The sequence below is a fragment of the Scleropages formosus genome, chromosome 12 (genome assembly GCF_900964775.1).
Source record: "Scleropages formosus chromosome 12, fSclFor1.1, whole genome shotgun sequence".
Taxonomy (NCBI): domain Eukaryota; kingdom Metazoa; phylum Chordata; class Actinopteri; order Osteoglossiformes; family Osteoglossidae; genus Scleropages; species Scleropages formosus.
Genome location: NC_041817.1, coordinates 133,790 through 149,907, shown reverse-complemented (window position 1 = coordinate 149,907; position 16,118 = coordinate 133,790). Strand labels below are relative to the sequence as shown.

The following is a 16,118-nucleotide window of genomic DNA, read 5'->3' as shown; positions in this document are numbered from 1 at the left end:
AAGCAGTAATTGAAACTGGATGAAAGGGTGGTAAGAATAATCAATTTCCTTTTCATTTTATTATATTTTATGTTTAACTTTTTATTCAACTGTCAACTGTAAATAAATGCAGAAATTCAAGATCTGCTATTTTTAAGACTTTCTTGGTCAATAGGGTAATGGAAAGATGGGGTCATGCATACAGTATAAAATAAATTTTAAAAAAGAATGATTTCATAAAGTAAATTTACCATGATACTGTGCATGGACTGGTTTGAGGAAGACAAAGGCTACGCCACGTTTAAATAAATGTATAATTAGATAATCTAAGCTCAACGGAGTAAACCAGAGGATGCAACCAAAAAACATGTGAGTGCACAACCAAGACTGCAGAGTGCTAGAACAAAACTGAGCAGATGGATACATGGTGCCTACAAGATGGTACATTTCACAGTTTCTCTCTCACACAGATACTCAGCATAACTTTACATTTATTTATTTAGTAGGCACATTTTTCCAAAGCAACTACAATGATTACCTTGTATTATTTAGCCAACACCTTCATCTAAGGTAACTTATAGTGCAAGATATACTATACTGACTCCCTACAACCATCTATATAAAAACAGCAATATAACTGTTCGGATGAACAAATAACCTGAAACACATGTCTTTGGATTGTGGGAAGAAACCCACACAAACACCACACAGACTGAGTGGGAAACAAACCAAAGTCCAATCATATCATTCCAGCACTATGAGATACCAGTACTATACCAGATATCAGGAGACAGAATAATAGAGGATGAGTGTATTTAAAAAATCACTGTATATGAGTGTATATAAACATTACTGCTGCATTAAAATATTCTGCATATTTACATCCAAAATAAATCCTATTTTATTTACATAAGGGACATGACATTTTAGCCTTAGCTCCTGAGTGTTGCTCAGTCTTTTAAGTAAAAAGGCTTATATGTTAAGCTGGTGGTACACTGTGAGTGTATTTCAAGATCAAGTTGTTGTGTGATTGGCCGTGAAAGCAAGTGCTCACATCCTTATTGGCAGCTTAAGCATGCAAAAGGTGTGTGGGTGCCTACTCACTGCATTCGTCATGAGGCTCATCTGAGTTGTCGCCACAATCATCATCAACATCGCATTTCCAAGTCTGTGGGATGCAACGCCCATTCCTGCACTTGAACTGCCCTGGGCGGCAGGTGCGGCTGGAGCAGTGGGCGGGGTCCTCATCAGAGCCATCCCCACAGTCATTCTCACCATCACACTGCCACGCCTCAGGGATACAGCGTTTATTGGCACACTGCCACTGGTGTGTTTCACACTGGTGGGTGGCTGTATGGAACAGCAGTTTAAAGTAAATGCCACTCGTAACAGGCTTACATTTCCCAGTGTTAGCAGTTCAGAGCCTAATTGCATGGTGATAGCTGGTTTGGAGGGCCTTTTCTCAAAAGTGACACAAATTTTATAAAGTTATATGTTTATATATAGTAGCTGGTTATTTTTAGCGAAATAATTCAGGTACAGAACCCTGCTCAAGAAAACATGAGCAGGAGCTCTTCCGAGACTAATCTAATCTTTTAATTAGTCTAAAGATTAATGTAATCTGATCTTTACATAAATCTCATTTAATCTTTATGTTTTAAAAAGAGCAAACACACCGCACAGCACGGGGTCCTCATCAGAGCCGTCATGGCAGTCTTGGGCGCTGTTGCAGAGGAAGTGAGGGCTAGTGCAATTGCCATCGAGGCACTGGAACTGGCCCAGGCGACAGTGGCGGAGCGGGCATGTGGAGGGCTCATCGGAGCCATCCCGACAGTCCCGCTGTCCATCACACTTCCACCAGATAGGGATACATCTTCAGCAGGTTGTAGAAGAAGATAAAGGCCATACACATAGACACAACAACATTTCAGTCACATCATGAGAACCATGGTTCTGGGTAAAAGAAGGACCATAGTTCTGGAGCTACAACAGCAGGATAATTTAAAGTAATTATTTTAAATGTACAGTTCATGACATGAAACCAGCCATTCCTGGTTTGGAGATCTGAAACAGAGATGGAGAAACATTCATATTTTACATTTAAAACCCCTGTTATATATTCTGGCTTTAAATAGGGAGACACATAGCACCATGTGACTCACCGCTCATTATTGGCACACCGGTATTGGGTGCTAGAGCACATGGGCAGGCAGCGAGCCACACCACCTAGCAGCACGGTCAGGAAGTGGTCGGGGCACTCACAGGTGTGGCCCTGCCCCCCAGCCTGAATCAGGCAGAGGTGGGAACAGCCGCCATTGTTCACAGCACAGGGGTTGGACACTGAAGAGACAAGATTTGGAGACATACTTTCTCTGTATTCACCAGAAAGGCATACCGATTCTCATAGCTACATTGTGCAGTTAACTGCTTAGACTTAGAAGCTGAATGTGTCATTCAAAAGAAGGGAAACAGTCAAGTAAAGGCCAGTATTGAAACAGAAAGTCAGTCAGCCATATCTAAGACAGTTTGTTCTAGACAGCAAGCTCATTATCACAGATTAATTCTTCTTATATTTGTTGTTATGAGCCAGGAAATGAAATTTAAAAATAACTAAAAAGGTGTTTAAAATCACACCTCAACCCCACCACACTTTAAATTATTTCAGAAATCTGTTGCCTAATCTATTGGGCCTGAGCACCCCAGGGATCTCTGTAATTCTAACCCTGACCTGAAAGGATCCCATTGGCTAGAAGTCTGCCTTGAATACTTACTGATGGGTTGCCTATATGGGTGGCACACATGAATATCAAAGGGTCTGTGGGTTGTGTTGACCAACACCATACGACCTGACCCATTGTACTTGTTGCCTTTTTCCACAGTCCTGGTGTTCCAGTCTGTCCAGAACACTGTTTCTTCAAATATTGTCAGGGCAAAGGGGTGGGGTAGGATACCATCATAGACTACATGCCGATGGTGACCATCCAGGTCTGAGTACCTGTGGGAAATGAGAGAGAGTCACTTCACATTTATTCATTTAGCTGATGCTTTTCCCCAAAATGACTTACAATGTCAAGGTTAAAATTATTTACCCATCTATACAGATAGGTAATTTTACTGGAGCAATTTAGGGTAAGTACCTTGTTCAAGAGTACTACAGACAGAGGTGAGATTGAACCTATGGATCCAAAGGCAGTAGCTCTAACCACTATGCTACCAACAGTCCCAGTTAGCAATGCAACTTTTTAAAATGTATGAGGGGCTAATCATTCTCAAGTGAAATGTACTCTTACTCAATATAGTTCAGATGGGCATCTGACCAGTACAGCATGTCATTAGTGTAATCAATAGTGATCCCATTGGGCCACTCAATCTTGCTGGTGATGATGGCCGACTTGTTGGTCCCATCCATTCCAACCCGGCCTATGAATGCTCTTTCACCCCAGTCTGTCCAGTAAACATACCTACAAAACAAATTGACCCCAAAAAAGTAAACATTTGGAAAATGGCATTTCTCTGTTGTTACCCTAAGTATAAATGGCATTGTATTTTAAGGTATGGTAAAAGATAAGACTGTATTATAAGTACTACATAAGGCTTAGAGTACAGTATGTAAAAACTGATGTTCTCAGCACTCAGTATGTTCAGTAACTGTATCATGTCTATGTGTGTCACTATGTAAGAGTCAGAAACTTATGAACTACATACCCGTACTTAGGATGGACAACGACGGCCCGTGGGTTTTCAAAGCAGTATGTGTTGTTGGAATCAACACAATGGTCTGCCAGTTTTTTCACAAAGCGACCATCCAGCTCAGACACTTTCAGACAATCCAAGAAGCTATCCACCCAGTAGAGCTTCCGGCCCACCCAGTCAACAGCAAGTCCCTCTCCATGCAGCACACCATTTACCACCGTCTCTCTGCCCGTACCATTGTAGAACATTCTCTCCACTACTCGGCGCGTCACGTCAATCCAGTAAAGGCGCCGGTCAACCCGGTCAAAGTCTAGTGCCACCACACTGGTCAGACCCTGCAGGATGAGTGAATAAGCTTCTCCGTTGGCCGAAAGGTTCCGCAGGTAGTAGCGGTTGCTGAAGATGAGGTAAGGCTCAATGTTGCTGTTGTGACGGCAGCTGCGTCCATCGGGCTCACGCAGGTAACCCGGTGCACATTTGCACACGTAAGAGCCCATGGTGTTCTCACACATCTGGCTGCACACGCTGGGAGTCTCTACACACTCGTTCACATCGTCACATGTCTTGCCATCTGACATGAGCTGGTAGCCCGGGCGGCAGGTACAGATAAAGCTGGTTGGTGTATCGGTGCAATTGTGATCACAGTGGTGCATAGAGGGATCTGTGCATTCGTTAATGCCTGCAAACATGGAGGGATATATCATTTATTCCTTTTAATTTTTTTGATAAATATAATATGCAAAAATTGATACAGCTTCACCAACTCTCTCCTGGGTGGTTCATGATTTCTCTGTACAATTGAAGACACTGCTCAGCATCTAAGCAGCAATGGAGTGAAATAACTATACTATTATTGTTTTGTGTAAGTTTAGACTTATGGTACCATAACTCATGAGGTTTATATGGTGAGCTGTTTATAAACAATTTTTAGCTTTACACACTATCGGTTTCCCAAATACTTGGTACGTTGCAACTCCACAGTATGAGTAAACAGGAAAGACAGAAAAGAATGTATTCCAATTCCTAACTTAAATAATTTATAACTTAAATAAAGAAAAAGAACATATACTTGTAGCTTCATTTATTTATCTTAATTAGTAGCCAACTCTTAGCAAAAACATCTTGCATGGCTTACACTACACCCATATATAAAATGAGACATACATATTCAGCAGCTGCTTTTCTCCAAAGCAACTTCCAATGAACTCCATGTAGTGTTATCAGTTTATACACCTTATTCCCCAAGGTGACTTACACTGCTAGATACACTTCTTATAATAGTCATTCATCCATACATCAGTGGAACACACAATGGGTGAATCTAAACAGCATGTCTTCAGGAGGAGACCCATGCAGACAGAGGGAGAACATACAAACTCAACACATACTGAGCAGGGATTGAATCCATACCCCATGTCTTCTTGCACCACCCACACACTATGAGACAGCAGCACTACTTGCTGTGCCATTATGCCACCCTAACATTATTGTTGCTGAAATAGAATGGAGGATAAATGCGTTGCTAAAGGGTACAACAGCGGATCAAATGTGATCTTTTACATCAGCCAGTGCCACCTGTCTATAAAACTGTACATGCTCACGGCACAGTACTCACCACATCCCTTCTCGTCGCTGTTGTCAGCACAGTCGTTACTCCTGTCACACACCTTGTTGTTCAGGATACAGTTCCCATTGTCACATCTGAAGTTTCCAGGTGGGCAGGTTGGTGGAGGTGTGCGGCACAAATGATCCAGTTCATCTGACAGGTCCCCACAGTCATTGTCTCCGTCACAGAGGAAGTCCCGAGAGATGCAGCGGCCATTCTGGCAAGTGAACTGATGCTGCTGGCATGACTGGTAGGTGCAACCCTGCTCATCACTACCATCACCACAGTCATTGCGTCGGTCACACCTGAAAAAAATCTGGGGATTACAGTAGGTCCCCTTTGGTGTACTAGAGGGTACTGCATTTGAATTCTGTTTAAGGATATCTTTCAACCATATCTTTCAAATTATCACGAACTAGCCTAAGATTTTTTTTTTTAAATCCCCAAATGGTTTTGTGGAAAATAATTAACTTATGTTACCATATGTTTCTATAAATCAAAACACTAGGAACACATATTGCATACAATGGAAATTAAAGCCATTTAGTAAAAGAAGTCGCCAACCTGTAAGAGCTGCGTATACACAGACCGTTGCTGCAGGTAAACTCATTGATGGCACATGACCTGCGTGTACAGTTTTGGTGCTCATCATAAGCATCAGCACAGTCTGCATCACCATCACAAACCCAGTCTTGTGGAATACACTTCCTCTGAGGTGGTCGGTTGTTCACGCATGTGAATTCTGAAGCAAGGCAGCTGCGATTGGCTGAAAACACAGGCACATGGAGAGACAATGCAGTTCATTACATCGTCATTACACCTCCTTTCATGCACAGTGTGGCAAGCGGGTACCAGCCTTCATTTCTTTCTAAATGTTTTTTTAAAATTTCAGAGCATGATTTAATGGAAACAATGGTGTTCCTTCATTAACACATCAGTAGAGTTTGACTGAGCCCTGTGCTTTAGACTACTGAAGAAGTCATCGGCACAGTAGGTCATCAGCTGTGGGCTCATTGTAAATGGAATTTTGGGTGGGGGGTGACGTAAGACCCTCGTTCTCCTCTTTACAAAGTAGTAAGTGAGGCAAGGGAAAATCGGGAATTCAGATTCCCTGGACTTTGGCCCAGAGCCTTTGCTGGGATGCAGGGCCCAGTCTGCTCCCCTACTGTGCAGGCTTCTCAAGGCATCAGTGGTGTGACAGAGTTGATGGAAGGCTGGGGGGTGGTGGTACCTACCGCAGTTGTGTCTCTGGTCTTCGTCACTCATGTCTCCACAGTCGTTATCACCATCACAGACCCAAGAAGTAGAAATGCACCTGCCATCATCACACCGAAACTGCTCTGCATTGCATGTCCTTGCCAGAGATGCTAGGAGTAGACACCATTTACAGTAAACCATCAAATCAATCCATTTTACATGTAAAATCTACCCACAGAAGATATCTAGAGCACACTACCCAATACTGGTCTGTATGGTGTTGTAAATACCATCAGTGGAGCAATAAATTAAGGCAATTCTAATACTACATTTCAAGCCCTATTGAAACAGAAAAAAAAGAATAAAGAACTGAATGAGAAAGTGGGGAAGGAATGTTGAAAACAATGAGCTGTTTGGCATACTCACTGGGAGTGCTGGGAACAGAGCTTAGCTCTAATCCAGCCCTATTCCCAGCACCCCTAGTGAGAGAACCATTACCTTCCACATAGTTCATAAATTATGTGTCTCACAGGTTTCAATATATAGTAACCACACTGTCGTGAAGAAACCTTACCACCTCTACTATGAAACACTTTGTATAACAGTAACACTCAAACAAAAATTTACTCACAATAAAGATGTGATTGTGGAGCAGAGTGGCACAGCAGGTTAAGCCAGTACCTTATACCTCCTGAGGTGTTTGGTGGATGTAGGGTTTAAGCCCTGCTCAGTCTGGATAGAGTTTGCACCCCCAAACCACCTCTCTGTTCCTCCCTTACCTTGTAAACTATGTGAGTGGTTGCTATGAGTCAGGGTTGACTTGACAGTATCTCCATCATAATCAAAATGGGACTATACCTTCACTATGTCTTCCTGTGTACTATTGCTGCTTGTCTGGTATAAGAATTGGTCTTGAACACTATTGCAGTAGTATACTACAACAACACAAAACACTACAAGAGAGAAATTAGAATCATACTTCCAATTGCTCTATGAGGCAAGAGGTGTAACTTATACTGGTAAGCCTAACTTCAAAATATCAAAATGTTGTGAGTACTGCAGACACAGTGGACAGAGTCTGAGTTTGAAAATTGGTATGCGTTTTTTTTTTCCAGAGCAGTATCATTGTGACACTCACTGCAGGAGGAGGGCTCATCAGATCCGTCTGCACAGTCAGTCCCCTCATCGCAGTACCAGTGGGCTGGGATACAGCGGCCGCTGGAACATCGGAATTCACTCTCAGTACAGGTTGAGGTGGCTGTAAAGGGTGGAGAGACAAAGGCATGTTCTAGGGCTATTTGGTGCCACTCACTGAACTTGATGCTTTTCAGCTATAGATACATAGCTGTCACTCACCACAGTGTGTGGGGCTCTCATCACTCATGTCCCCACAGTCGTTGTCGCCATCACAGAGATACGAGCGTGGGATGCAGATGTTTGTGGTCTGACACTTTGTGTGTTCTGGTTGACATGTGCGCTCCACTAACATATAGAATACAGTTGGAAAACAGTGTTAGTTACAACCAGAGGTGAATAATACCAAGTTGCATTCACACTGTAGCTTGTTCTGGAGAGCTTGTACAACACTTTGCAGAATAATTTTTGGAATTGACACTTTGTCGAGTTGGGGGGCATGGTGATGCAGCAGGTTTGACTGTGGCCCACTGTGTGGTGAGTCTGGAATTTGAGTCCTGCTTGGGATGCCTTGCGGTGGACTGGCATCCCATCCAGGGTGTGTTCCTTCAACCTTGCGCCTTGTGTTGCCAGGTTAGGCTCCAGTTCACCACGACCCCACTCGGGACAAGCGGCTGTAGACATTGTGTGTGTACTTTGTCAAGTTGATGCTCTTCTCTTTTTGTGTAGCTGGACTATTAACTTTTTGACAAACTAACAAGCTCTGCTTGTTTTCAGACAACAACTTCAATGTCAACATTAGGAATGACATATCACTTACACAGTAAAGTTAGACAACACCCGGCTAGCTGCAATAAACAAACTACATAACCTGTGCACTGCTTAGTTTAGACAACAGTAACAACATTGAGAGCAAATAACCAAGCAGCGGCATCAAATCAGCCTCACTATGTTGGGATCAACACTGTAACATTCCATCTCCAAAATACTGTCACGTGCAAAAAGGCTTCATAAAAGGGAAACTAGGATCATGCATTGCACCTCAGTGTGCTTTAATAGTAAGGCTTTTATGCTACTTTGACTCCAAGAACCCTTTGCTAACTTCAGTACATAACAATGAGAGGGCACCAGTATCCTGATGCTCTAACAGCAAAATTTGACAAGAATGTGCAGATATGCTGAATAGACCTATAAAACTGGTAGAACTGTATGAGTGTTCAGTAACAGCACATCTCCGCCCGATGGAAGTGTTATAAGAAGATTAGGAAAACATCGCAAAAATGGATGTGAAACACAGCTGTGTTGCATGTGTGAGTCTGACTGTCAGGAGGATCAAGGGTCAAGGGGAAACCCCCCCGGCGAAAGGGACAAGGCAGGTAGCTACTAACTAGATGACTAGATGTCATCATCGCTACTATTAGATCACCTCGTAAACGGAAACAATCAGAGAAGTATAAAAAAAGAATGGGAGACAGAGAACTGATGGATTAGCAAAACAGGGAGAACGAGTTTACTGTATGGCAAACTGTAATTTAAACTTTGTTTGTAAGAGAGATTTTTCTCTTAGCCACGGTGGAGTATACGACGTAAAACAAGATGCATCCACGGAAAATCATCGACAGAACACCCCCCCCAAGGAGCAATTTCCAGTTTTTTTGTTGCACCACCTCAGCCGCTGCTATATGATAGGCTATTGTTTTGTATATTCTATTATACAGACACGTTTTCTTTAAACTTTTACTTTTCAAAATATATTACAAAATGTATAATCCATTTGTTAAAATACATTTCCAGTATAAAACTACATTTGATTTGAGCGAGCTAAAAGCAAATTAAATGTCTCAGATTCATTCCAGCATTTAATTTAGTCAAGCAGAGACTTCTTTTTTACACATAAATTAGCTACAAAGAAATTCCCAGTGTCCCTTAGTTTCCTAGAAAGAACCCAAAAGTGTCCCTTATTTTCTTCTGCATGGGCTAGCAACCCTAATTCCAAATAACCTGAGTACAAGGGGAACAGCTGGTAGCGTAGCAGTTAGTGCTACTGCCTGTGGATCCAAACAGCTGTAGGCTTGATCCCCATCTTTGGCTGTAGTACCCTTGAGTAAGGTACTTGCCCTAAAAAATTACCCAGCTGCACAAATGGGTAAATAATTGTAAGCTTGTAATAACTGTAACCTTAACATTGTAAGTCACTTTGGAGAAAAGCATCAGCTAAATGTAAACCTCTGTTGTTCTGCTTCTATAATTTCCCCCCAATCTTTGGTTGTATTCTTAGCAGTGCATCAACAATATCACTTTCGGACATGTTGCTGGTCCAGGTGAACTTGGAATGCTGCACTGATGTCCAGAAAAGTAAAGTGAATGATCAGAAAAACAGGCCATTTGCTTACCACAGCCCCTCTCATCAGATGTGCCGTTATCATAGCAGTTGTTAATCCCATTGCAAACATATTCCCTGGCTATGCAGCGCCCATTATTGCAGGCAAACTCGGTGCTTGTGTCACATGGACGGAACAGGCATCCGGCTTCATCACTGTTGTCCCCGCAGTCATTGTAGTGGTCGCAACGGTAGTGATAGGGCACACAACGGCCATTCCCACAGGTGAACATGGTTGGCTCACAAGTGTGGAAGGCTAGAGTTCAAAACCCAGGGATGCATTACATCAGTACTGACATGCACAGCTGGTCATGGGACAACAACATTCATGTTAAATTGCCAACAAAAAGAAAGTGAGCAGTTTTACAAATTCAGTATGTTACCTGACAAGGCAAAAAATGCAGCCATTTGTGGCACTGCATGCAGGAAACAAGTGCATTTTTCATGCGTTAGTATTTGATTAGTTCAAAAAAACCATACAAAATTATCCTAAAACTATATTAGTTTATAAATAAATACACGATACACACCAAAACGAGTCAAATCACTCTTGGATCCTGAAAAACAGATTCAGTGTAGAATAAATCATAAAGCTGGTGTTAGCAGAGAAATGTTAGCAGCGTGTCAGTTAACAGAAATGCCATAAAAGAGGAAGCAAATTCATATTAATCACACAAAGAAAAACAGATTCAGTGGTTTTTCCATAACACTGATATGGTGCCCACTGAATCACAGAGAGTAACTTAAATACTCCAACCAGTGCAAAATACACTATGAGACTCAGTGATGACTGCATAAAAGACACACTGACCAATGTAGCACAGACAGTAGAACACAGAGCCACTGACGTTGATGTCATGGGCAGTGAAACACAAATAACACTAAAAGCCATACCACAGACTCTCTCGAGCTCGTCACTTCCATCCCCACAGTCATTGTCATTGTCACACTTCCACTGAGCCCGAATGCAGCGTCCATTCATGCAAGTGAATTGGCCTGGCTGGCAGCGGGTGCCATTGTCTGGGATACAGTGCTTGTTGTCAGCCAAATACCAGCGGCCTTCCGATGGGCACCCACACTCTGCCCCATGAGGACCTGGGCACCAATCAACAAGTCAGATGCACAGCAATGTCGCACACGCTTTAGCATTGAAGTGATAATTGTAATTGTCTAAACACAGGCTTTTACTTTCCAGCTGAATAAAGGCTGTTTGCAACAAGAATATTATTCATTATGTTTAAGAATCACTTGTTCGGTATGTTTGAAAGAGAGAAGACTATACACAATATGCAATCTCAATAGATGAAGAGTTTAGGCACCACTCAAACCCATTTTGCCTGTCGTCTAGACTACACTGGCTATAATAAAACTATAACATGAAAAATAGTAAAATGACTGGAAGGCAATTGAATGTTTATAACAACACCTGGAGTACAGATGTGGCTGCATCCACCATTGAACTGCTCACAGGGGCTAGCACACTGCTGCTGCTTGCTGCTGGCCAAAACGTGGATGTCCATTGGCCGAGATGGGAGATTCTGCACCATAACCCGCTGGTCAGAGCCATCATGTTTGTTTGCTCGGTAGATGCTGCGTGTGTTCCAGTCAGTCCAGTATATGTGCTGGTCATACAGCGTCATAGCAAAGGGGTATATAGCTGTGCCCACAATCACCTCCCGGTTGGCACCAGTGAGAGAGCAGCGCTCAATCTTCTGTCTGAGGGAATGCAAAGACAGTCACAACAGGGAAAAACCTACCTAAAACATGAATGTCATCAGGGCATATTCTTAGACTAAATGATGTGTCAGTGAGCCTTACAGGCTGGCGTCAGCCCAATAGAGTCTCTGCTCATCATAGTCCAAAGTTAGGCCATTGGGCCACACCAGGCTGCTGTTCACGATCTCAGTCCTGAAGTTCCCTCCCAAGGTGGCCCGTTCAATTTTTGCATTGGACCCCCAATCTGTCCAGTACATATACCTATGTCAAACATACAACAAAATAGTAAACAAGTTTCCTAGCAATAATAGTGGTACTAATCACCTGGAATGCTGTTATGGATGTTTCTGCATGAACAAAATACAAACGAATGTATAAAAACTAGTAAGAGTGGTTAATTAAAGTAAGCTTACCCCCTGCATGGATCCAGCATTATGGCCCGTGGACGGGGAACTCTAGCAACAATTGTGTGCTGGGTGCCATCTATAGCCATGGAGCTGATGGTCTGATTAATGTAATCACTGTAATAGATTCTTTTATGGATCCAGTCAAAGGCTAAACCATCTGGGGCCCCCAAACCTTCAAGACAAAAAGTGCATTTCATGAACTGCTTGTCTTAATATTGTGACACATAGATTATACAGATTGTTCTAGTGAAACATGCCATTCATCCTCAGAATGTTTTTAGTTGTTAAAATAAGAACAGTACAACTGTACTTCATTTACTGAAAAGATCCCTACCAGAGGCCACTACTGTAGGGGGGACTGATGGGGAGGAGAAGCTGAAGTAACTGATCTTGCTACTTCCTGCCCCTGAGCTTTGGGTGAAGTAGATCCTCTTGTCTGCATGGTCAAAGTCCAAGGCTACCGAGGTGCGTAACACGTTGATGACAGGGAATGGTAACGAGTGGTCCTCAGGGTCCAAACGCAGACTTCGCACTGTACTTTCTGTAGTGTAGATAAGGTAGTCATCCCTGGACACCACACAGGTACTGTTGTCCCAAAAAAGATTTCCAAAGGCACAGGCACAGCGCCTGGCCTGGCTGCCTGGGAGTGCAAAGCAAAAATGGGCACAGCCTCCATTGTCTGTCATGCAGGGATTGTTGTTGAGCTGCTGGGCTGTGACAGGCTGAACACGTTTATCAAAAATGGTCACATCTCTCAGCATGTTGATATTATCCCGGATCACAGTTGGTGGATCAGTGTTCCCAGGTTCTTTGCTAACCTGGAAGACTTTCTTGAGGTTCCTGTCCACCCAAATTATGGTATTCTCAAAGACAGTAATTCCATAAGGAGTTGGATAACGGCTCCCATAACGTACAATTTGTGTTTCACCCCCTTCAGAATGCACTCGAGCAATCATGTCCAAGGAATCATCTACCCAGTAAACATATCCAGTTTGGTAGTCCAGTGCAAGGCCCCTGGGAGTGATTATCCCAGAGGATACCAGGACAGTTCTGTTTGTACCATCCAGAAAAGCCCGTTCAATCTTGGGGTTCTGTCCATAGTCTGCCCAGAAGAGATACCTGCTCTTGGGGTCCACAATAATGTGCCGAGGCATGTCTACAGTAGTCTTCAGGAGGACACGTCGGAAGGTGGTGTTAAGTCGAATGACCTCCACATAGGTCTCCGTCAAGAAAGCATTTGTAAAATAGAGGTTCCCTATACAGTAAAGTGGAATATTTCTAATTAATATCAGAGAAAGAATATTTTTCACATAAGAATTTTTTCAAGTATATGTAAAGTATCTAACAAACATACCACATACACCTACCTGCAGCCCAATCCACAGCAATGCCACGGATGCCATTGCGGCCAATGCCAGAGGTGACCACACTACGGAAGCCAGACCCATCTGGCTTGATCCTATGAATGGCATTCTGGGATGCAATTGTGCTGCTGAAGTCACACCAGTAAAGGAAGCCTGATGCCATGTGAACATCAACATGTAGCGCATTGCGACCTAAGTGGACAGCATTGAAAACCATGAGATAACCAGGTTCCATGACCGACAACAGGATAAAGATAAAGTGCACAAAGACCCACCTCTTCCTGCAACAGGCACCATGGCTTCAGAGTGGTCAACCCCCTCTAGGCTAAAGCCCTTGAGGGCAGAAAGCATCGAAATAACCACGTAGGACTGGTAAGGTGAGCAAGTCTTATTATTGGAGTTCAGCTTGAAGCCTGTAGCACAGGCACAGCTGTATATATTGTTTGGGCGAGGCAGGCACAGATGCTGGCACTCCCCTGCGTTGTTACTACAGCCATTAGAGGTACCTGCAGAGCCTGAGGAAGACCAAGAGAGAAAGGGGTGATCTGCCTTACCTGCTGGAAAGAGTACATCATTAAAGTCAACTCAAATCCTAAATCCACAGGTATGACTTTCCTCTACCCACGTACCACAGTCATCAATTCTGAATGCGCCTCAGTTATGAATAAATAAGGATATAAGGATAAGACAGTATATATTTAATCACTGTGGAATGGACTGGACGAATTGACTTTAGCTTGATCTATCATGTCACAGTATATTTAGAGATACAAAGTCTGCCCTAAAGATAAGATGGTGACAGTGCCTGTGAACACTTCAGTGGTTTAGGATCCTCCATGCACACTATCTGTAACAACATCTTCCTAAGTCATCTGGCAGATCTGGGATGAATTGGGAGCCTTGTTCCCTTCTCACAGACATTGTCATTGCTGTCTTATATTCTTGCTGAAAAGGTATGCCACAGGCCCCCCCATTATCATCATGATAATTATCAAATGGCTATCAAAAAAGCCATTGGTGACACCAACCATTTTTTATAAACAGTACTGTCCCAGAAAATAAAAAAAAAGAACAAGGAACAAAAACAGTTCAATTACATTTTTGTTGATTCATTTAGTTTAAGTTTTTTCACCAAAACAACTTACAGTTTAGGTTTGTACACTGAGCAATTTATAGTAATTTACCCATTTATATAGCTGTGCCTGCTATGTACTGGTGTCCCAGCCAGGGTAGACCCTGACTAACCTAGCACCTCGTGCTTGTAGAATAAGCTGCAAACCACTGTAACACTGACTTTGACCTGTGGTTAATGATACTGACTGAGGTACTGAATTTATAGCTTGGTATTTTTAGAGAATCAGTTCAGGGTAAATACCTTGTTCAATGGGTACTACAGCAACAATTGGAACTCAAGCTTGGGTCTTTCAACTGTAAAGCATCAGCTCTAACCTCAATGCTACCTGCTGCCCAAGTAACATTTTGTTAGTAATAAAATATGAAACAATATTCAAATTCACCAGAGGTATGTAAAAGACAAATAACAGATGTTATGTGATACACACTCTCTCTGAAGTGAACCTTCAACACTCTGAGGCCTGACACGTTGTCCCGTAGCACCACCCTGTTGGCTCCTGTGGCCTTGTCCACACGCTCGATCACTTCGTAGTCCCTGTCAGTGAAGTACAAGAAGCCTTCATATACTGCGACCCCCCATGGGTGAGACAGGTTGTTCACAATGGTGATGCGGTTTGTTCCATCCGGGTCTCCACGTTCAATCTGTGGAGATTCAGCCGTAGTTAGTGTACTGGATCCAACTGGTCACAGGAAATCTGCTTGTAGCTACAGTTAAATAAATCCTTTCCCTCAACTCGATAAAAAAAAATTTGTAGGAAGGTGATCAGGAATCGTCTGTTCTGAGTTTTATGCAGCTACTCGTGCAAAGAACTTTTTCCTAATGTAATGCACAAATTTTATTTCTCTGAGATGTACGTCACTTTGGAGAAAAGTGTCTGCTAAATGAATAACTGTAAATGTAACTCTCTGATTGAACTTAGCCATACATATACTTAGTTTAGTTCCCACAACACTTACAGCTTCTTTTCCAAGTGTACTTTCAAGACTTACCATGCCAGTTCCTGTGACAGCCCAATACAGCCTGTTTTCCCGTATGTCAATGGTTATGAACTCGATGTGGTCCATGTTGTTGGTAAAAAGGATGACAGGATTGGAGCCATCCATGTCTGCAGAGGCCACCTTGGCTGGGATCCCAGTCTCTGTCCCCTGGTCAGTCCAGTACATCTTTCTGAAACAAGGCAGCATGATGACAACAACACAGTTTTTTAATGAACTTCATGAGTCAGTACGCACCTTCAGGTTGTCATGGATTAAAATGGTGTTATTTTCAAAGTTACTTTTATCTGAATACCTTCTTCCAAGTACATCCAATTGAATGACTTTGCTTGTACTGTAATTAAATATGAGATGTATGCATAAATGCAAAAACATTCCTTTACCTTTCAATAAATAAATAATACATTTCACAAAATCAAAAAACTTTTCAAAACCTCTTAATTTAGTATAATTGGAATGCTGTAAGATTGAACTTCTGTGTTGAGAGTATTTGAGATTTTATCGTGTTACAC

The 16,118-nt window shown here is 42.6% G+C and overlaps 1 protein-coding gene across 2 annotated transcripts in view; it reads right to left on the bottom strand.

Annotated features, from left to right (window-relative positions):
• lrp2a (low density lipoprotein receptor-related protein 2a) overlaps positions 1-16,118 on the bottom strand; it is a 60,310-nt gene that overhangs the window by 11,530 nt on the left and 32,662 nt on the right. The window contains exons 18-39 of one of the 2 annotated variants that reach the window (XM_029256848.1): positions 15,601-15,778; positions 15,039-15,252; positions 13,752-13,991; positions 13,480-13,668; positions 12,447-13,367; positions 12,119-12,284; positions 11,808-11,966; positions 11,416-11,705; positions 10,884-11,084; positions 10,520-10,546; positions 10,003-10,245; positions 7,832-7,957; positions 7,614-7,733; positions 6,514-6,645; positions 5,843-6,044; positions 5,288-5,583; positions 3,685-4,351; positions 3,270-3,440; positions 2,751-2,974; positions 2,142-2,319; positions 1,656-1,852; positions 1,084-1,329 (exon numbers count right to left, since the gene is read on the bottom strand). In XM_029256848.1, the coding sequence (XP_029112681.1) occupies positions 1,084-1,329; positions 1,656-1,852; positions 2,142-2,319; positions 2,751-2,974; positions 3,270-3,440; positions 3,685-4,351; positions 5,288-5,583; positions 5,843-6,044; positions 6,514-6,645; positions 7,614-7,733; positions 7,832-7,957; positions 10,003-10,245; positions 10,520-10,546; positions 10,884-11,084; positions 11,416-11,705; positions 11,808-11,966; positions 12,119-12,284; positions 12,447-13,367; positions 13,480-13,668; positions 13,752-13,991; positions 15,039-15,252; positions 15,601-15,778 (5,387 nt within the window). The remainder of the gene's footprint in view (positions 1-1,083; positions 1,330-1,655; positions 1,853-2,141; positions 2,320-2,750; positions 2,975-3,269; positions 3,441-3,684; positions 4,352-5,287; positions 5,584-5,842; positions 6,045-6,513; positions 6,646-7,613; positions 7,734-7,831; positions 7,958-10,002; positions 10,246-10,519; positions 10,547-10,883; positions 11,085-11,415; positions 11,706-11,807; positions 11,967-12,118; positions 12,285-12,446; positions 13,368-13,479; positions 13,669-13,751; positions 13,992-15,038; positions 15,253-15,600; positions 15,779-16,118) is intronic. The other variant, XM_018741635.1, reaches the window with a different exon arrangement.